The following is a 20,540-nucleotide window of genomic DNA, read 5'->3' on the forward strand; positions in this document are numbered from 1 at the left end:
CGAGAGTGCAAGTCTCTAGGAATTAAAACAGCACATATTAAACCAAGTAATATTTTATTTCTCTTTCACTCATTTGATTGCACCGCAGCCCCTATAAAGCGACTTTTGCTTCTACATTTTCCCCGACTTGCTGGTGATTGTCTCTTCAGAAATATTTCACACACATGTCTGAAATGTTCCCGACAACGAAATGTATCATGACAGATGGATGTCGGAAGCTGTGCATCATAATTGTTGCTTGGGTTGGACCTGTCATAATGTCGCCCCAGATTGTAAACAAACAAATGTGATCCGCTTGCACGTGCTTTCTGCCTGTCGCTTGGTGCTGTACAGAAGCGGAATTCAAACGATATCAACGATACGCACGCAGGACATTGTAAAGCAAACAAAATGGAAGAGTTAGCTAAAACGGACGAAACCAAAAATGGCGATCAGGTGGAGATCAAGCAAACGAAACCAGAAGTTAGTGAAATAACCAGCCAGTCATCCTCCACCATTGCTACGGAAGATGGCGGGAAAGTGAATCTGGAGGAGAAACCCATTGAACCATTGCCATCTGCAGCTGATACGAGTTCTGCAGTGTATGATCTTTCCAAAAACAGCAAAGGTGAAGAAAAATTGGTAGAAATAACGGACGCGAAAAGCGCTAAGGAATCATCAGTAGTTACAGCCGCAGAAGCAACTTCTGAAAGTGCGATTATAGCTGATGCCCTAGAACGTACTACGCCAACTGAAGCAGACGATAAGTGCGTACAAGAAACAAAAGAAACGTTATTGGTCCAAGCAGTAGAAGCATCTACAGAACCGTTGTTGAGCCCAGCCGTAGAACAATCCAAAGAAACTGAGTGCGAAATCAATTCGACCGTTGTTGAAGAAAAGGCACAGGAAGAACCAACCCCCACTATGGATGGTACGGCTGAGCCAACCACAAATCAGGCAATGGAAGTAGAGGAACCGGTGGAACCGGAGCAGGTTCCGGTGGTTACCGTTTCGATCCAGGAACAAATCGCTACCGAACAGAAACTCGAAACAGAGGCAGTTCAAAAGATCAGCAATAGTTCATTGTCGATGCTGTGTCAGTATTCCGGTAGCTCCGATTCGGAAGCGGAAGACACTGACGCATCCAAAGAGGTGGAGAGCGTAAAGGTATGTTCCTCATCCTCTTCCTCCGACGATAGTGACGTTGAGGTTGTTCAAGGTAACACCTTGGCTGCCGGGGGCTATCGTGTACGGGATGATCCAATACTGGTCAGCGATGCCGAAACCATGGACACAAAGTAAGTAGAAAAAAAAGTAAGCGGCCACATTGTTCGGAACTGACTGTTGTGTTTTGTCTTCTTAGCGCTGCCTCTTCGGAGGATGAAAATGATGATCCCGTCAAGGGTCCAATTCGAACGGCGGGAGAAATACTGCCCCACGAACTGCCTCCCATCGAAGAGCTTACCATTACCGTCCCGGAGGCGGAATGTAAGCCGATTGGACACATAGAATCGATCGTGGCACAGATCGTGCTGGTGCAGTCCGTTGTCGGTGCCGAGCTACTTAATTTGGACACAGTACTATTTCTGGAGCGTGGAAAACGTGCATTGGGCAAAATATTTGACGTGATCGGACAGGTAAACCAGCCCATCTATTGCGTGCTGTTCAACTCGAATCAGGAAATATTGACCAGAAACATCACCCCCGGAATGGAGGTGTTTTGCGCACCGAGGACAGAGTACACCTCGTTCATCATTCTGTCGGAGCTGATGCGCACCAAAGGATCCGATGCCAGCTGGATGCACGATAACGAAATTCCAGCCTACCTGGCGGAGCATTCGGATGATGAGGAGGAACGGATGGCTAAAAGAAACCGTAAGAAGGTTGCCGCCAACCGTCAGCACAGCCAACCGGATGGCGAAAGTAGCGAGATGGGCAATGACGAGCAACACCGCCAGCAACAACACTTTAATCCACGGCAGCCTAGCCCATCGACATCTAGAGGCCTATACTCACGACCACCGCCGCAGGGCGGCAGACAGTTTAATCCACGCTATTCTTCCGGTAACAGTTGGCATCACAACTTCAATCCGCGCTACAGTCATCCGCAACAATATAGGCCACGCTTTGCTCCACGCAACCAACAACAGTTCCCACCGATACCGCACATGCAACCGCCACCGCAAGGGGGTTTGTATCTGCGGAATCCTTTCGCAGGTCAGGGTCCGCCGAGACCACCACCGTCATAGGGATCGAATTGGTCACAAGAGACAAGACACAAGCTATTGGATAACGATTGGTACAATGGTGGTAGGAGTTGGAGTAAGATGTTTTCATTTTTTATTGCTTAATTTACATTTCGAGAATTAAGAAGCACTGTTTTATGTAGAACTAATGATTGAAATATAATTGTGAATTATACTTCTTTACATAGATTTGTTGTTTGTTTTTAGTTGTCACTTTAAACCTAGTTATATTATTGTTAATTAGGATTTAAATTTATACACTTTTGGAGGCGCTTTGTACTTTTTATCACAAAAAATTTAAACAAAAATGCAGTTTTGATTGCTAGCTAGCTGTGCCTATAAGTTTAAAAATTCTTTTGACCTTAAGAATCTTTAAGGAATACATTTCCTATTAGAGTAAATCTTAATTTTATCTACTCGATAATGAATTTCAATTTTAATGCAATTTTATAATAATTATATTTAATTCATATGTTTGAAATATGACCATACAAACAGAACAGAACACAGAACATTGATAGTCTCAGTACTCACATACGCCCCTGAGACATGGACTATGTCCAAAACTGACGAAACCCTCTAAATCACGTTCGAGAGGAAGATTCTCAGCAGGATTCTTAGCCCCGTATGTGTGACAGGACAATGGAGGAGCTGCTACAATGACGAGCTCACCGCGCTGTCGTGCAGCGAATGAGAATCGCCAGGCTCCGGAGGGCTGGTCATGGTATGAGAATGACACCGGACGACCCCGCCCTTAAAGTCCTTATAGGTCGTCCACACGGGCAGGCCTTCTTTTATTATTACTTTTTTAAAGAAATCACAAAAAAGAGAACAAGCTCTTGAGCTGAGCTGCTGGAAACATCAAAAAGAATAACGACACAATTAGTGTTTGCTCAAATTTCCATTCTAACGTATCGTATAGTGCTAAACCATCAAATCCAACGGGGAGGGATGTTGTCCCGTTCTGTGCGAGACAAGAAAAGGAACCTGTTCCGTCAAATTTATTCATATCACCCCACCCCATTCCCATTATCATCGTGAAAGAGAGCACACGTGTTTATCCCAAACCCGGAATAAATGGGCACGTCAATGCGTCGTCGATAGGTAAATAAATTGTCATTTAATTTATTCATGAGCCACGGTGTCGGCAACATCAAGCGATGCACCTTCCATGGCCAGGATCAAGGCCACCTGTGTGCATACGGAGGTTCGGTTAGCGTGGACGCCTGCCATGCTTACGGTATGGGCAGTTGGAAACTTTAAACCAATGGCCAGCTTCATTGATTTGGAGGAAGGTATATGATGGCCGCGTAGCTTCCTGCCTGCCTGCCTGCCTGACTGGCCTTGGTTGGCGAGATAATTTCTCACATGACTGTGCCGTAATGGATCGGTTTGCTAACATGACGGATCATTTTCCGGAGTCTGTCGGACTCTGATGGTTACCAGGTGGACCTTTTTTTGTCAATTGAACGTAGAACCACTTCTAAGAGCACCACTATGATTTAATCTTGTTTTGAATTGAAATCATCGGCAAGATTGGGGGAAAGATTGTCACAAACGGCGATAACTATTTCACAACATTGGGCGATAAGACAATAGAGGGAAGTAAGATGTGCCTGTTTTCTTAACTATAACGTTCTTACAGCAAACATAATCATTCCAGTTGCTATATATTATATCTACGATTCCTTTTATTATTAACGTTACTTGCAATAAACAGCAAATTAAACAAAAAAGTTCATCACTCCTATTTATACAAAGGTCTCTATCTAATGTTCTTTTCGTAATGAGACAAGTGTACGGTGCGCGATGTAGTTTATCTTATCAATCTCTAAACGCTCTTGGTTGTTGCTCCCGGGTAGGGCTCATCAACTTAAAATTAAAATTAGGCCTAAAAATATTCTTTATGCCTTAATCTAAACGATTTCTACACTCGTTAGCAAAATCTTGCTTACAATTTTTCAAAACTTCATATGAAAAACTTGATAACGAGATTGATCAAGAGGGAGCATCCAACCAAGACTCATCTACCAAATAGACCTCATAGCCGTAGGTCTTTCCATAGAAAGGATTTTGTTGTTCACGAGGCTCGAATTTTTTAAAATTAATTTTCAAAATCGATCTCAGATTTGAATTCGGTTGATTAGCTTTAACTTTTTTTCGAAAGCGATACAAAAATTACAAAATTTGGGAAATAATAAAAAACTGATTGTGTTTTTAATTTGATAATAACTGTATGAACTTGAAACAAGCATCGTTTTGGCGTGGAACAGATTATTTCATCCTTCATGTAAATTTAATAGAAATGAGCCTGTAACGTTCTATAACCAGCTTTTCGTGCACTGGAACTGGAACGGTTTGAACTAGTTATTAGAGGGTGGAATTTCTAGCTTTTCTCCTTGGCATTTTTTTGTCGGCAGTTGGTTAGTTAATCCTGCGTGCTTTCGTATACTAGTCAACAACTGTTATAGATTAAAAAAAGGCCCCAAGTCATCACGCTTTGAGTTCTCGGCGATAATCTGAAATTATTAAATGTCTCTACTCTTTGCATGGGGTTGCTGTCCCCTGCATTTACAGCTTCGTGTTTTCGTCTGCGCTTCTGTCGCGATACGCACGTGAGACGTGTGGTACACACCAACAGCATCATGTAACATCCACCTATTCGCTGTAATCTTTGTTGAAGTTTATCCAGCAATGAAAGTGTATTTAACGGTAGGATAGATTCGGAATGGAAAAGTTAAAATATTTTTTTAACTTCAACATAGCTCAATTTAGATGAAAAAAATTAAAAAAAATTAAGTGCGTCTGACCCCAAACCAAAGTGTGTGAGTGTTTTCCAAGCGCGTTTATGTTTGAGAAACACACATTATGGAAATTATTTCTTTGCTTTCCAGTGTTTGCCTCGATTAGTTCGAGACACTGTAGGCGAGCGGTAGTATATAATACGAACCGTACCCGACGCGGCGGAACCACTTGCGTTCGGTTTTCATCTCCGATAGGATCAAATCACCGTCACCGCTGTTTTACCTGGGCGCACCGCATCAATACCGAAAGGCAGGCAAAAGCATTCGCATTAGCTATACCATTCACCACCACCACTACTGACCATTCGTCGTTGTTAGCTTCGTGTGCCAAAAAGGATACCTATTGTCCGTGCGTTCACTTTGCTTCACTTTGCTGAGTGATTTTATGACCAGAGTGTCCACAGAACAGGTAGCATTCCGTTCCGGTGCTGTCTGTCACTATTTCCCGCTTTCATCCATCCATACCCGCGCGTGTGTGTTTCACCAGCATAATCGCCACAGAGTGCATCGAAAGTTGTTGTGCAGGGAGCAGTGTTAGATTCTGATACCCGCAGTGTGTATGTGATTATTCGCAGGCAGCTCAAACGGATACATTAACGCAGCAGACATGGCATCCTCACAGCTGAAGGTTCTTTCACCGAGCGTCCACTACACGGACGAACATATTGAGGTGGACTACCAGTACCAAACGACCACCGTGGTGAGCAGCGGCCCAAGCGGATACACGGTAAGCTATACACAACCTTCCGGTGCGAACCAAGTGTACGGCGTTTCCACGGCAACCTGCCGAAGATGGGACCATAGAAGCGGGAACAGAGGTAGACGTGTGAAATGTGTGAAAAGCTGTACGAAGCTCTCTCCGCTAGTAGGCGTGGAGATGGCAAATGCTCCTCCAGGGTCATGGTCAGGAATTATCGATCGAAACCATTACTTACCGCGTGGACTTGCAAATTCTGTGTTACAATGATACTGGACAAGAAGGAACTGGATTGTTCCATGGTTCTAAAAATAGCATCGCGGCATATCGTACGAGTGGAAATCGATTTTCCCCCGCCAGCTAGCCGGCGCGAACATGCGGAAAGAAGTGTCCCTTTCTTCCTTCGAAAATCTAAGTTTTCGATGCAAGTGGTTATCACATGCGTTCGTAAAACTGCTGTCATAACAAAGCCATCCTTTCTACCTGTGACGCACGTATATTAAAGTGTTTGGATTTTTGGAAGCTTTTGGAATACAGCTTACACGTAGCGAAGCGGTACCAACGTAAGGATTCTCTAGCATCTGTGGATGAAGTTTAAAAGGCAAAGTTTCAGGAATGATTTCTGATATGGGTCCGCTAAACAGCTAAGCAAACCGGGCTTTGATAGCCGGCTACAGCAGGAACACATCGCCCCTTTTACCCATGGATGTATGTATTTTGCTAGATTCAATATTTACCCTGGCTGCTTTGACTGGCTGAGAGGCAAACGACAGCGTAGAGAAATATCGTATCGTAACATTGGTCACAGAACATCGGGCGGATCGAATCAAATGCATGGTTCGTTGCAGTAAACATACGATAAAAAGTTGAACCACCACAACACATGATCCATCAATTTTCGGTAAAGTTTGGTGGTCAATCTCGGCTTATCATGCACGCATTGGGCAAGATTGCTTATCGCGTGTAGTAATTTAATTTTACACCTGTCTCTTTCGTTTCCAAATGTACGATCGATTGATTGTTACCTAACTTACTGTCTACGGTAAGGCTAAAGCTGTTTAAGCCTCGGTCAAAAAATATCAGCCGATGATAACAGGTGTAAAAATGACGGTAAAATCGTTTCGTTTCGGTGACTCACGCCAAATGGTCGTACGATCTGAAGCCGCCGACTAGGTCGGTCTAGATAAGCGGACGGAATCCCGCCCGATGGGAGAAGCCGATCAGTTTGATGTCACTTTTTTATCTAACTTAGTGAGAATCATGCTGAAGCTGCATGACCGATGTGGTAAGCAGATTTATTTAAACTTGAGTGATTTATTTCAAGCGTTATATCATCATCTTCCACGTTGCTGATTGTTTAGCTATGGCAAAACAGAAACCCCAAAGAAGATGATTTTTTCACAAGACAGGAGGCGATCCAATTCCATCCCGATCACCGCCTTCTCTCTTCGGTGGCATGTCATTTCTGACATTCTGTGACTTGATTTTACCCGTAGCTGGATGGTCGATCATGTGTCCGGGGAGGTGGTCAAGATGGGTTTTGAACCCCGGTCCTGCCGAGCGAAGACCGGTACGGTTATCGACTCGGAAAATAAGAGTCAAGTGAGTTACTTGACTTATATGAACAGCATGGCAGGCAAAGCTAATTTTCTGAGGTTCAGAGTTCGCTGCTACACAAGCAGAATCGCCTTAGCGTATCCTTTAATTCCATTGCGTCATGGGACAGTTTGGAAAGTTCCAAAGTTTCCAAAATCATACTCCAGCAAAGCACATTGAACTTTTCAATGATCAACCTTTATTTTGTCACTATCAACATCTTCGGGTGAAAATAAATATTTAGATAGCGATAACAGTTGGGGCGCTGGTTCCAGAATGATTACTCCTCAATCATCTGATCTGATCGTAGCATTCCTGTACCACCACCGGACCTTTTTCCGGCTTGCGTCTATTTTAGCTATCTCTTTATTTAGCCTGATAAGAGCTCGCCCCAGTGATTGGTGTAAAAACTGTATTCAAATTTACCTTCCAATTGTTGATTACGTACGGGGGCTGATGCATAGTCTTCGGCGTCACCAAGCTCCAAGTTCGATTGTGGGCGCACGGAACACGTGTTACGTGTTCCTGTTGTCAGTTTGAACAATTAACATTTGCTTGTTTGCTGTCACCTGATTGATGAGGCGTTCGCGGTTTGATACGCGCGTCCGTGCCACAGTCCGCCCCAACCCCGGGGTCTAATGAGCACTTTGCGCACGATTAGAATACAACGCCGACCAGGCGCACCGACGTCCCTGCGCAAGATAATGAAGAGAACGTAATCCCTGCCCGCATCTCACCGGAGAACGGTTGATGGAAAAGTTAGCAACAGTTACGAAATATGCATCGAACAAAACGAAAAAATAAATGTGGGAATGAGGAAGGGATGATGCGCGACCGCGCCGGTTCTGTGTATATCTTCCCGAGACACTGTGAGGGGCTGATGAAGCGAGTGCCGGGGCAGGGTCGGAATATGCGATCGCCACGATCGAATCGCAGATAATGCCAATTTATTTTTGTATATTGCACAACATAAAGCAAAAGCAGCCAGTCATTCGGGCGGTCGGGCGGTGATCGCATTCTAAACCCGTTCTCGTGCAGGAGACATCACATTATGCAAAGCGTCTTACCTAGGAAACGGTCGCCCAGAGGCGTGGATGGGAACGCGATCGTGATTAGAATATATTATCCTTCCACCAGACGGTGATCATACTTTATCGCGCACTGCAGGTGGCGTGGGTCAAGTCCAAGGTCGGTTCATTAGTAAAAACTTTAATTCCTTTTTTTTGTTCGCTCTTTCGCGTGCCGTGCGACAAAATATTAATTTTCCAGGTGAAACCTGAAACTACGGAGTTGAACATCCGCACGGAGCGCCATGTTCCACGGATGGGGTTGATGCTGGTTGGCTGGGGTGGCAACAACGGGTCGACGCTCACCGCCGCCCTAGAAGCAAACAAACACAGCCTCGAGTGGCGTACGCGCCACGGAATCCAGAAGGCCAACTGGTACGGCTCGATCACGCAGTCGTCCACCGTGCTGCTCGGCTCGGACGCATCCGGGCAGGATGTGTACATCCCGATGAACGAGCTCGTGCCGATGGTCAACCCGAACGATATCGTCGTCGACGGTTGGGACATCAGCTCGATGAACATTGGCGAAGCGATGAAGCGGGCGCAGGTGCTCGAGGTCGGGCTTCAAGATCAGGTGTACAAACGGCTGGCGCAGTTGCGTCCCCGACCATCAATCTACGACCCGGACTTTATTGCCGCCAATCAGGCGGAACGGGCGGATAACACGATCCAGGGAACGCGCTACGAGCAGTATCAGCAGATCGTGAAGGATATCCGCGAGTTCAAGCAACAGTCGGGCGTCGAGAAGGTGGTCATCCTGTGGACGGCCAACACGGAACGTTTCGCCGAGGTGAAGGAAGGACTCAACACCACTATGGCTGATTTGGAACGTTCGCTGAAGCAGAACCACTCGGAGATCTCCCCATCGACGATCTTCGCGATGGCCGCAATTGCCGAAAATGTAAGACGATTGGTTTCCGCCAAGAAATTGTTCGTTTTGATTTAACATTTCAATTTCTTTTCATTTATTTTCAGTGCATCTACATTAACGGATCCCCGCAAAACACATTTGTCCCCGGAGTGATCGAGATGGCGGAACACTACGGTGCGTTCATTGCCGGCGACGATTTCAAATCAGGACAAACGAAGCTCAAATCTGTGCTGGTAGATTTCCTCGTGTCGGCCGGCATCAAGCCCGTGTCGATCGTAAGCTACAACCATCTGGGCAACAACGATGGCAAGAATCTCTCGGCCCCGCAGCAGTTCCGCTCGAAGGAGATCTCGAAGAGCAACGTGGTGGATGATATGGTCGCCTCCAACCACATCCTTTACGGTGCCGACGAACATCCGGATCACTGTGTCGTGATCAAGTACGTGCCATACGTCGGCGACAGCAAGCGGGCGATGGACGAGTACACGAGCCAGATCATGCTCGGTGGCCACAATACGTTGGTCATTCACAACACCTGCGAAGATTCGCTGCTAGCCACGCCACTCATCCTAGATCTGGCTATTTTGGGCGAACTTTGTTCCCGCATCCAGATCCGCCGCACGGAACCAGCGGGCGGAGAGTTTGTGCCGTTCCGGTCGGTACTTTCGTTGCTGAGCTACCTGTGCAAGGCGCCGCTGGTACCGCAGGGAACGCCGGTGGTAAATTCACTCTTCCGTCAGCGAACGGCAATCGAGAACATTTTGCGCGCCTGCGTTGGACTGCCACCGCTCAGTCACATGACGCTGGAGCACCGTTTCGATCTGCCCGTCGGCGAGAACCAGTCGGAAGGGGCACAACACATCGCGAAGAAGGCACGTGTTAATGGTGCCGTACCCCTGGCAAATGGTATCAGCGAGAAATGCAATGGTGTGCACAACGGTGACGCTCATCGTTCGGAGAAAGTGAGCAGTCACTAGGTGATGGATTTGAAAACTCACCTTTGGACGCACCACATGCGCATTCGTTGTGCATGGTAACGGTTTTTCCCATTCTCCCACCCTACGATCCCAATGGTTTCTATGCGAGTGTAGTATAGACCACTTGATTGATTTTTGTTTTTTTTTTTTTTTAAATAACTTAGAGGCACTATTTTGCCTCGCAAATTCTATCTTTTCAACCTGAAGAAAGAAGCACTGTATTGATCATGCTCCTCTAGGCAGGGATTGTCTTAGAAGCTGAAGCAAAGAACTGAACTGTACACAGGCAGCAAACAAAAAGCGACAAACAGACAAACAAAATGCTACAATATTCTTGTGGAGCCGCAGTTACCCGGCTCTCCATTCCCCGGATGTTTTCTCCAGTCTAGTGTTAAGGCTTCGTAAACATGTACTACTATGTAAGCGTATGTATGGAAAAACGAAAATAAACTGTACGTTGGAATTGTGAATACGCGACATTATTCTTCTCGTGCAATTTGATTTTACATCCCTGTATCATTTCTGCTGTAGTACAAAACTGTGCGGTGAATGTTTAATATGTGAGTAAAATAAATGAACTAAACTTACTTCTTTTGGGGTTGGGTAAAAGTGGGCGCGTTTCGTCGGCTGCTTTTGAAAACAATTTCGGTGAAAGTCTTGCTTAACGAATGTCGACCGCTCCGCGAATATCGACAGCAAAGTTTCATCGTCGTCGAAGACAGCAACCAACCATCGTTAAGTTTTTTTTCCCACCAAAATCTGGTAAAGGTGAGTTTATTTTCTCCAGCAAAGCCAATTTGAATAATTTGAAAGTAAAATTCAGATGAATATTTTGACTGGAAAGAAACTAATCTTTTCATTGAGAATATCGTGTCTCATATAAAATTGTCGATTTCGATCAAACACGAAATTTAACGAAAAACACAATATGAACCAACCTTTTTTATTCGCCTGCTAGATCGTCGTCAAGTATTTGACAGATCTGCGAAAACAACAAAAACTGCAGAAGAATCGTTCTTCCCACGGCGAACCAGTGCGCGATCTTGTCCCTTTGAAATCATCATGAGCCAACAGGAAAAGGTCGCTCGGCGTGCGGCCCTCCGCAACGAGTACTGGCGCACGATGACCAACCCGCACAACCATTTGCGCGGGGAAAGCGGTGGTGTGGTAAGTGTTTCTTCCACAGTTCCGTTCCGATAGCTGATGATGATGGTGGTTATGTCATCAACCTGACCAGATCCGGATACCGGATTCCGGATGTGTACCGGGCCAGCTCTGCCTGGCTGGGGCGTTGATGGGCGGCCACCAGTTAAACAATACTCTAGCGCATGTGCTCTACTTCTCTTTCAGTTCGATACCGGTCTAGCACGGTTCCAGGCGATGCGCGTTAACCACTACGAGCACTTCAAGCCGACCGGACGCTCGTTCAAGATTGGATTGTTTACCGTCGTCATACCGATCATCGTGTACGCTAAGATGATGAAGTACGAGCGCGACCAGCGGGAACAGCAGTACCGCACCGGGCAGGTGTCGTACGCTGACCGTCGCTTCAAGTTCATCTAAAGCGGAAGAAATGTCGTGTAAAATACGTGGCGCGTTGGTTGGTGTAGCATACGTGAAATAAATTGTGTCTAACATGGAACATCGGAAGCTGGTAAAGAACCATGGAAAGATGATGTGCATCCTAAAGCCTCGAAGCGCAACAAGAGAGCTGGCACGAATTTGGGCGATTTTGATGGAACACCATAAAGAAAAGAAAAGTCGCTGTTATGTGTGTAGGTAATGTACCCACTATTCAATTTATTGATCAAAAGGTCCGTTTTGTGGTATTTAGAAAAAAAGATGAGGTGGTGATTTCGAGTGATAGTATCTACTTTCTGATCTAACCTAACCCACTTAGGATTACAATCGCACTCCTCCTAAGTAAGAAGTTTGCCGTTGAAGCCAACACAACCATTTGAATTCCGGTTGTAGTCGGGAAAAGGATAGCCCTACAACATCCCGAGCAAGCTTTCAATCTTGGCAAGATTATAAGTAGTAGGGCCTAATTATTGGGCTTGGAATACCATAACCAACCGGCCAAAACGGTAGCAAGTCAGAAAGGATTTTTATCTCTCTATTCCGCAATTGTCGCTCAACATTAAATATGAGCTTCAAAACCCTCCGACTGCCAACCTAAATGAGCCCATAGCTGACTTTGAGAATTCAACTTCGCTAGGGGACAACTTTGTAACCAAATGTTCAAGACTAATTCGCCAGTTCGACTGCTCTCTTGGGTCAATCTGCATCAATAATAACTAATTTAACTGAACAGTTAGGCCTATGGCAAATCAGTAAAAAAGTAGAAAATTTGTTGCTCACTCAACAAACCTCGACAGGGTAAATCGTCACTCCATAAGAGATAGTCGAAAGGTACAATATTGTTTAAGATGGGGAGCACGTAAGCTAAATTTGTTTGAAAAACTATACTACTTATTTATCGGGCGCTAAAACCCCTTCGCGGTCTTGGCCTGCTGCACCAATCCTCAATTTCATTAACAGTGTATTACCATCGACTGCCAATCCAGTATTCCGGCCATTCTAGCGGATCGCATCAACGCCATCACTCTACCTCTATTTGGGATGTCCACGCCTGCTCTGTCCGTTTGAACTGCCTAAACTGGGTCTTTCAGTATCATTCTCATCACCTGACCAATCCACCGGAGCGACGGTGCAATCACTGTATAGATCGTCATTGTAAAGGATCCTGCAAAATCTTTCTGAGCATTTCTGAGCAGCAAAAGTACATTTTTGTTTCTAGAGCGTCACCTTAAGTGGCTTTGTTTGCCTGAATGTTCTTTGAGGAGTCCAAGTTGAGACAGGCATGCGTGTTGATTTAGTCCTCATTAACACAGCGACGGACGATTCTGCAACGCATCACTGAGTCTAAGATATCACTAAGATAGAATTTGGATCGATGTTGGCCCCTCGATACGTTCTGATGTGCAACAGTTTAACTCAGTTGTCTTCGGCATATCAGCACGTGGTCTGTCTGGATAGAAAAGGCTCCATCCGAAAACGTCCACGTGGTTTTGTGGGTGTTCGGAAGCGCACAAGAAATTGATGAATCTAGCTTGCATGTGGAGTTTTGCATTAAAGTGATGTGTCATTCGATTCTTTTTACGGATCGATCCGGAGTCAGGTTCGTCACTATAGGAATCGAGTTCAACCCGTGGAGGCAACGAGTTCAGGTTGACCCGTAGGTGTAGTAGAGCATACGCAAGATCGACCTCCGTTGGTTTGGGATCAGACCCAGACTCCTACACCCCCGACCCGACTCGTTAGAACTAGGACTACGACCAGTTTTAAGCCTTAATGTCGATGTTCTTGGATTAAATCCGCGGACCTCTACAGTGAAGCCCGTTTCGAGCATATCATATAGTTAGGCTAGGGTACGAGAACCTGTGAGCCATTTGCGGATCTTCGGATTCTATCCCCGTCAGCTGTACAGCTAATGCCATGTCACATACATCCTATGAAGTTGATTATATTGCTGTAAGTGATCGGTTAACAATGAGATTTCTTAACCATACTTTTTCGCATTTCTTCCTACCGTGCCTCGCGTACTTCAGTGTTCCAGTTCAACACCTCGCAGCTTGAAGAAATCGATATGGAACAACGACAAAAGCAAACATCCACTCTTTTAAACTTTTCCGTAATATCTACGCTTTACGTTTATTAATTTGTTTGTAAACTTACACAGCTAAAACCTAATTTAAATTACGAATTTCGCCTTCTTTAACAAAGAACACAACATACACACACACACACACACACTCAAACGCGATGATTTTGATGGCATACAGATGATGATTCGCTCCTTTCGTTTATCGAATACCCGCGCGATCTCTGGCACAAGCTTGTATGTGTGTGTGTATCTGTTTGTGTGCTCGTTTTTCTGCTTTGTTCGGCCGTCCCTGCCCGCCATTAATTTGTATATATCACACAACATAAAAAAATGCCGCATACACTCGCCACGAGGCAGCATGCTCCCTTGGCTGCCTGGCTTACACCAACGGGTAGCTTGCCGTGGTAGCAATACCGCAGTGATTGTCCCGGTTACGTGCCATCTTAACGTAGCCCTGGTCTCCCCAGGTAGTTCCCCACGAGTTCTTCACCAGCCAGTAGTCTTCGCCATCCTCGGACGTACCGTAACCGACGGCCAGCACACCGTGATCAAGCTGTTCAGAGTCACACTGCGGCTCGTAGTACACGCCCTCCGAGTAGAACTGGAACGATTCGTGCGATGCATCGATGGCGACCGACACCGGACCTACCGTGGCCAGTGCCTTCTTCAGCGCGGTCTCATCGCCCTGCGGAATGTCAACGAAGCCCTTGTCCGTAGCTCCGACGGCCTTCGGGTTGTAATGGCAGGTGTCGTCGATCGCCTCGTACGGGTACGACTTCTCCGTATCGATGCCCTTGTTGTCCTTGATGTACTGGAACGCAAAGTCCATCATGCCACCGTTGCAACCATTGTTACCGTACTTCTGCGAACAGTCGACGAGATTCTGCTCGGACAGGGACACCAGCTTGCCCGTCTTGCGGAAGTGTTGTCCCTCGAGTGCGCCAGTCGCAGAGAAGGACCAGCACGAGCCACAGTGTCCTAATAATGGGTGGGGGGCAAACAGGAATTCACAATTAAAGTGCTCCAAACTGCTTAAATAACTAAAAACAAACGTCGCTTGCAACTACTAACGCACCTTGGTCCTTTACTGCGGTGACGGCACCCTTGGTGCGCCAATCGATGGTCTTCGGTACCTCAACGTTGGCCGGCTCAATCCAGGATACGGGCTCGTCAATCGGTTTCAGCTCACCGCGGAGCAGCGGTCTACAGCAATAAAGCGAAATTAATTCCCCACTATTCACGGGCCCCGGAGGACATGGCATGGGGAGGGGACGGCCACTTACCCATTTCCGAACGAGCGGTTGAAACCGTTCAGCGTGTGGACAAACTCCTCGTGCAGCAGATCGGCGTACTTGTTCACGCGCAGACGGAACTTCTCCTGGCCAAGATCGTAGCGTTGATTGTGCTTGGCAATTTTGTGCTTGTTCTGTACATAGATCTTCATGCGGATACGTTCCTCCGTTTCGCTTTCGTACTTCTTACGATGTTGCAACTGCAATGGAAGAGAGAATAAAGAACGATATTAAGCATAAACAACCAATGAAACCGGATGCGTAATGATCCATTTATGTTCTTTTGAACCATTATGCCCTTAGTCAGCATAAGCGACAAGGAAGTAGTTTGAAGAGAGGAAAACAAACTTTGCGAGAAATTGAAACGATGATTCATAAGAAATCATGGGAAAGCGGCAGTTATTCGTTCGTTACTTTGTATCGATATTTATTTATGCAACAAAATAAGGGCACATCACGAAGAGGAAGTATAATATAATCTGGATGATATTTTGAAGTTTGTTTATCATATGCTTTGGAAGCTTCGTGTGCCTGAAAAATTGCATTTTGCTCCACCCTCTCCATAATATAAACTATCAATGGTTTATACATATAATGGGTGTAAAAAGTATGTCTATCTGCTGCTCGGTGATTTCCCTTGGGTTCCTGGAGCAACATGGAAACGATTGTGCACGTGTTTCGATAAGGCTTATTTTGACCGATGCCGCCCCATTCCATAACATACTCGGACAGTTCACATGCACACGTGCAGCGCAAAATGGCGCGGACACTAATCTGGTTCAGTATGCAGCAATATGGTTGTTGCTCGCGTCGCCATCATGAAGCGTCGTACGCGATTGCCACTTGTTGTTGCTGCTGACGCCCGTCCCCTGTCGTCGTTACTCACTCTCATTGAGCGAAACAGCAGACATAAGGTTCCGGTGCAAGAAGAAATGGCATAAACAAAAACAACCTCATTTAGGTCCAGAGAATCTGACTCATTTGCACTCCTAATGCTAAAACTATACGATCAATAGAGGGAACAAAGCAACATTCCAAGCAGAGCGAAGGGCGAGTGGGTGTGTGTGTGTGTGTGTGTGTGCTGTAAAAACAAATACTTTGAAGATCGGGTTTATGTAATTCACACTTCATAAATCTCCGTCTCATCTTTCTATAAAATAGTCACCTACTACTGCGTATTTGACGTATTTGCAAGCACAAAAGGGAGACAATTTTAAGTGCGTCATCCACATCAACATTTAACGAGCTGTGAGAGTATGTGTTTCGTTCGTTCTAGACCAGGGGCCGAAAGGTTATCATAAGCACAACATCTACGAATGTAAAATAAAGATTAATTTTATGCGTAACATAGAGAGAATCAGTTTGACGGGATTGGGAAATGATCATTCACAATTCTACCAACGCATCAGTGCCGATAAGAACCGATTGAAAAAGCTGGCATTTTCACGCCCCGATATTGCATCATGCAAAAGTGATCGAAAAGGGTGTACACTCTGATGAGCACCATACCATGCATGACACACTACACTGCCCTCTCCCTTATCTCTAAACATGGGCCGAGAGCAGTAGCTGGGCTGGACAACAAAGGAAGCCTAATAGTGGCGGCACGAAGCGATTCAGCTCCAAGGCAAGGCAAGGCAAGGCAAGAGGGTATAATAATGGCAAAAACTGGACTTCCAGCATAAATGGAAGGGAGGGACACATTGTACAATCTTCACGTTCCGTCGTCTCAGGGTCGAAAGATTGATATTCAATGCCAACAACATAAGCCGCCGATGATCACCGTCATATGCTTTTGCTAGGGGTCAATCATCCGGGACTTGTTATGGAAAAGCTTGCCAAAGGAAAAAGGACAGAACAAACCCGCATTTATCTTAATTAGGAGTGCGAGTTTTAGTCATGATTTGTTCTAGCTGATATAGGAACCAGCCTAACGAAACTGATTCAATTACTTAAACGAATAGAAAAACGCCATAGAATGAAACAATGAAAAGTAAATGCGATGGATGATGCTTTTGGTAATAATTTCCAGAGGTTTTGATCATCGTAATTTTCCGATTGCGTAATACAGCGTCATTGTGTGAAGCCCGCAGAGCCTTATTCTGATTTAGTTCTCTCTGATTGATCTCTGATAATAGTGTGGGTTTGTCATACATTTTCAAACAAACCAACACACATTCAAGAGTAATTCCATCATATTCCCTATCTACCTGCCTAGTGCATTGTGTTTCCTTGTTTTTTGGTAAAAGATGCAAAGGAAAATAAGAATTTAAAAAAGGTTGTTGGCAGCTGATCGTTTCTCTATACCTGCGTTGAGTGCGATCCCGCTTCAACGAAATACGAACAGAAAAGAGTGAGCAGATCGACGACGACGAAGACACCATCCATACATCCACAGAGCTTGATGAAGAAAACATCAAAACATTGAACGGGTGAGGTTGGTGTGTTTCTGCTGCCGCTATGTTGGTTCGCAGGTGTGTGGGGTTGTAAACGAAGATTCGCATAAAAAGACCAGCAAATAACATAGCCAGCTGAGCGGTGCTAACATCAACAGCACACGCACACACCTTTGCGTACAGTTGCTACAATGGCATTGAAATGCGAATTTGGCACTCAATCACGGGGGATGTTTTCGTTCGTTTGACCAAAGCAGACATCCCACTACTACTGCTGTACACAAATCGTAGCAGCCCCTGTTTTTTATGCTCGCTCTTGGTTCGCTGTTGTCGTCAAACAAGTCTTTCTCTCTCCTTTGTGTTGAGCGATAAGAATAAAGGCACAGATGTATGATCTGAATTTTGGCGAAATAAAGCAGTTCTTTTTTTCGGGACGTCCCCGAAACGAGAGTTCATGGCACAACAAACGGGGCCATTTTGTAAACTTGCATCCTCCGCTTTGTTGCGGTCTTCTTTCCCGTTTTCTAATGACCCAGAAAAACAGTTCCCGGATCAGCTGGCCATCGACGTGATAATGAAATTGCGCGACGTATTAAACACGAACGGCAAATCTCGCGTCATCCATCGCGTAATCGCGCTTGGTTTTCAGTGTTGTGTTGTTACGCCTTTCCAGCCCTTCTATTATCTTCCTGAGCGGTGGTTCGATGGAGTCATTCGTTCCTGGGTTAAAAATTGGTTGTAGTGGTGCCCCCCTAAAACTAACGATGACCATTTCCGGAACAAGCTATAACGCCCACTGTCTCAAAAAAAAAAAGATGGGCAAACAGCCGTGACGAGGCTTTGCTTTACTTCTCTACCGGGAAATATGCAATATGCTCGTTCAGGTTGTTACGCGAATGTTGCTTCTTTTCACACCCAAACACTGCTGGTCAAAGCAAACATCTTTTTCTCTACATTATGCTGGTTGCTATGGAGGTTCCAATACGCACGACGCACCTACCTTGAAAGCGGTCCACTCTTCCTTCACGAGATCAAAGATGGAGATCGCATTAGCGGCTGCGACAAAGCCAACGATGAGTATTAGAAATTTCATGGCTACGCGTCTTTATTTCTTCTAATTTCAAGCTGGCAAGAGATCTGATGAATAAAGTGACGAAAAAACGCAATTAGATAGGGAAAAGGCTGCTTATCACATTGAAAAAGTTCGGGTCGAACCGTGTGTTTGCTCCTACTAACCTTTTGCAAATGGCAGGCAAACCACCACACACAAAATGACGTCGCAAACAGCACAAGCAAGGGAGCGGTGTGAATCACTGGCCTTTTCACTTCAGGAAAAGATTTTTCGTTCTACGTTCGTTTGGTCGGTTGTTAAAAGCAAGAACACTTTATGCTTTTTTAATGGAAAAAGCAAACAAAAAACCTACAAACAGCACAAAACACTAAAGCACGCACTACTTCCCACCGTGGGAATCGAAAGTGGATTGAACTGTTCCCACCGAACAATCCTCCTATTTAAGTGCCAGCCGTTTCTTTTGTTTACGGTTTGTATAGGACCGCTTTGAAAGTGTGTGTGTGTGTGTGCGCACGACAGTGTGGCAGGGTTAGGCAGCGCAGCTGACGGTACTGTTTCTCGCTTTTCTGTTGGCTGACCCAAATGTCCCTGTACGGATGCTACATACGCTGAGCTGAGCAACCCTGCAAATACTTCGCACCGTTTGATTGTGTTTACATTGTGCGCTCTATTTCTGCGTATTTCAAAGTCGTAACGGAAAATGTAGCTTTACAAAACCACGGCTGCGCTCCATGTGTTAGTATCTTTGTAATAGACTTTGGAACGGCCTGCATTTTTGTTGTTGTTAAGATAGAACAAAGTTTCCTGAAAGATGACGACTATTGCATCGCAAATTCTTTGAATTTATGACCCATAAATTCGCGATAAAACGGGATGAAGAGCTGATTCATATCGTGCCTGTGCCCGTGCCTAGATCGCGATGACTATGAAGCGAAACGATTTTCCTGTTTGAACAGCTGATCAGGGATGAATGAACCAATAAATAAAGACCAATTTCAGCATCCATGATGATAACGCTCCAATCACAAAATATATGTTTTGCTCTTTTGCTTCGTCTACCAAACGAAACGCGTTGGCTCGAAACATCAACAATCGGCGTCGCGTATTTCAAAATATTATAGCATTATGCTGCTGATGACATGATGTAAACGATGCGTACCGGCCTTACATTGTAAACAGCAGGCGCGTAGCATCCTGCGCCAATTAAGAATTGGCCAGCGCGCAAAAGGATCTTTGCCCTTCTCGCGTACGTACACGAACCGGCGGAAACTGCTCCAGATTCTCCGGGTGTCGGTCACGACTGTTTACTACGCTGTCAGTCAACGGGCTAGCTGGCACGCAATCGGTGGCCTCCTGCTAGTGTATCCAGGGCGATTGGCTGGGTTCGGCACGTTGGGTAAAAGTTCACGCCTCGATCAGCTTCAAGATGAAGCACGGTGTGATGCGCTCGGAAGTGGGTGGCGGCGGCATTCAGCTGAAAGGACATCTTATCAGGGAAGTCGGTATTGATGCTGATGAACTCATTGAGTGTCAGAGCAGCGTCATTTGCGGAGTTGCGTTTTCGTCATCTTCCTTCAGCCCGTTCTACTTTTGCTGCCGAACACGCCAGACAAGCCGCTATCATTGCTGCAAGGAAATGAAATGTTTGACACGTATATCCTGTAAACGGAAGGGTTATTCACTTAGGCACGCACCATGCTATTTAATCGCTTTTTACAAAATTATAGTTTGTTTATTTTTTAAGAAAAGTTTTTTTTTTGTGAGCGTTGAACGAAGCAACGACTATTTGCCCAAACTCTTACATTAAGTGGATTATCGTTCTACTGTTCGTTATAGCTATTAATAGCATTCAACCCACTGAGGCACAAAAAGAGGT

The 20,540-nt window shown here is 45.4% G+C and overlaps 4 protein-coding genes across 6 annotated transcripts; 3 read left to right on the forward strand and 1 right to left on the reverse strand.

The window, feature by feature from the left end:
* Positions 1-241: 241 nt before the first annotated feature.
* Positions 242-2,412, forward strand: LOC118507406 (H/ACA ribonucleoprotein complex non-core subunit NAF1). The gene is made up of 2 exons (XM_036045864.1): positions 242-1,277; positions 1,343-2,412. The coding sequence occupies exons 1-2, from the start codon at positions 391-393 to the stop codon at positions 2,226-2,228; spliced, it is 1,773 nt and encodes a 590-aa protein (XP_035901757.1). The 5' UTR covers positions 242-390; the 3' UTR covers positions 2,229-2,412.
* A 2,703-nt stretch (positions 2,413-5,115) lies between these two features.
* LOC118507407 (inositol-3-phosphate synthase) lies at positions 5,116-10,714 on the forward strand. 3 transcript variants are annotated; one of them, XM_036045865.1, is made up of 4 exons: positions 5,116-5,279; positions 5,605-5,756; positions 8,592-9,290; positions 9,365-10,714. In XM_036045865.1, exons 2-4 carry the CDS (start codon positions 5,637-5,639, stop codon positions 10,235-10,237), a joined length of 1,692 nt encoding a protein of 563 aa, XP_035901758.1. In that variant the 5' UTR covers positions 5,116-5,279; positions 5,605-5,636; the 3' UTR covers positions 10,238-10,714. The 3 variants fall into 3 exon arrangements, with proteins under 3 accessions (XP_035901758.1, XP_035901761.1, XP_035901760.1); XM_036045868.1 differs by having other exon boundaries at positions 5,184-5,438; XM_036045867.1 differs by having other exon boundaries at positions 5,184-5,756.
* A 174-nt stretch (positions 10,715-10,888) lies between these two features.
* Positions 10,889-11,884, forward strand: LOC118507411. The gene is made up of 3 exons (XM_036045872.1): positions 10,889-11,005; positions 11,196-11,404; positions 11,588-11,884. The coding sequence occupies exons 1-3, from the start codon at positions 10,906-10,908 to the stop codon at positions 11,798-11,800; spliced, it is 522 nt and encodes a 173-aa protein (XP_035901765.1). The 5' UTR covers positions 10,889-10,905; the 3' UTR covers positions 11,801-11,884.
* A 2,033-nt stretch (positions 11,885-13,917) lies between these two features.
* LOC118507409 (cathepsin L-like) lies at positions 13,918-19,271 on the reverse strand. Its single transcript, XM_036045870.1, has 5 exons — positions 18,829-19,271; positions 18,593-18,729; positions 15,188-15,396; positions 14,980-15,107; positions 13,918-14,882 (listed from the first exon to the last, which is right to left on the reverse strand). The coding sequence occupies exons 2-5, from the start codon at positions 18,683-18,685 to the stop codon at positions 14,284-14,286; spliced, it is 1,029 nt and encodes a 342-aa protein (XP_035901763.1). The 5' UTR covers positions 18,686-18,729; positions 18,829-19,271; the 3' UTR covers positions 13,918-14,283.
* Positions 19,272-20,540: the final 1,269 nt, after the last annotated feature.

The sequence above is a fragment of the Anopheles stephensi genome, chromosome 2 (genome assembly GCF_013141755.1).
Source record: "Anopheles stephensi strain Indian chromosome 2, UCI_ANSTEP_V1.0, whole genome shotgun sequence".
Lineage (NCBI taxonomy): Eukaryota > Metazoa > Arthropoda > Insecta > Diptera > Culicidae > Anopheles > Anopheles stephensi.

Coding starts and splice junctions, on each gene's coding strand:
- LOC118507407 (XM_036045865.1), top strand. CDS start 5,637: ATGGCATCCTCACAGCTGAAGGTTCTTTCACCGAGCGTCCACTACACG. Junction 5,757..8,591: donor GCGGCCCAAGCGGATACACG/GTAAGCTATACA, acceptor TTAATTTTCCAG/GTGAAACCTGAAACTACGGA. Junction 9,291..9,364: donor TGGCCGCAATTGCCGAAAAT/GTAAGACGATTG, acceptor ATTTATTTTCAG/TGCATCTACATTAACGGATC.
- LOC118507411 (XM_036045872.1), top strand. CDS start 10,906: ATGTCGACCGCTCCGCGAATATCGACAGCAAAGTTTCATCGTCGTCGA. Junction 11,006..11,195: donor CCCACCAAAATCTGGTAAAG/GTGAGTTTATTT, acceptor TTCGCCTGCTAG/ATCGTCGTCAAGTATTTGAC. Junction 11,405..11,587: donor GCGGGGAAAGCGGTGGTGTG/GTAAGTGTTTCT, acceptor CTTCTCTTTCAG/TTCGATACCGGTCTAGCACG.
- LOC118507409 (XM_036045870.1), bottom strand. CDS start 18,685: ATGAAATTTCTAATACTCATCGTTGGCTTTGTCGCAGCCGCTAATGCG. Junction 15,397..18,592: donor AAGAGTGGACCGCTTTCAAG/GTAGGTGCGTCG, acceptor CTTCCATTGCAG/TTGCAACATCGTAAGAAGTA. Junction 14,883..14,979: donor CACCGCAGTAAAGGACCAAG/GTGCGTTAGTAG, acceptor ACCCATTATTAG/GACACTGTGGCTCGTGCTGG.
- LOC118507406 (XM_036045864.1), top strand. CDS start 391: ATGGAAGAGTTAGCTAAAACGGACGAAACCAAAAATGGCGATCAGGTG. Junction 1,278..1,342: donor GCCGAAACCATGGACACAAA/GTAAGTAGAAAA, acceptor TTGTCTTCTTAG/CGCTGCCTCTTCGGAGGATG.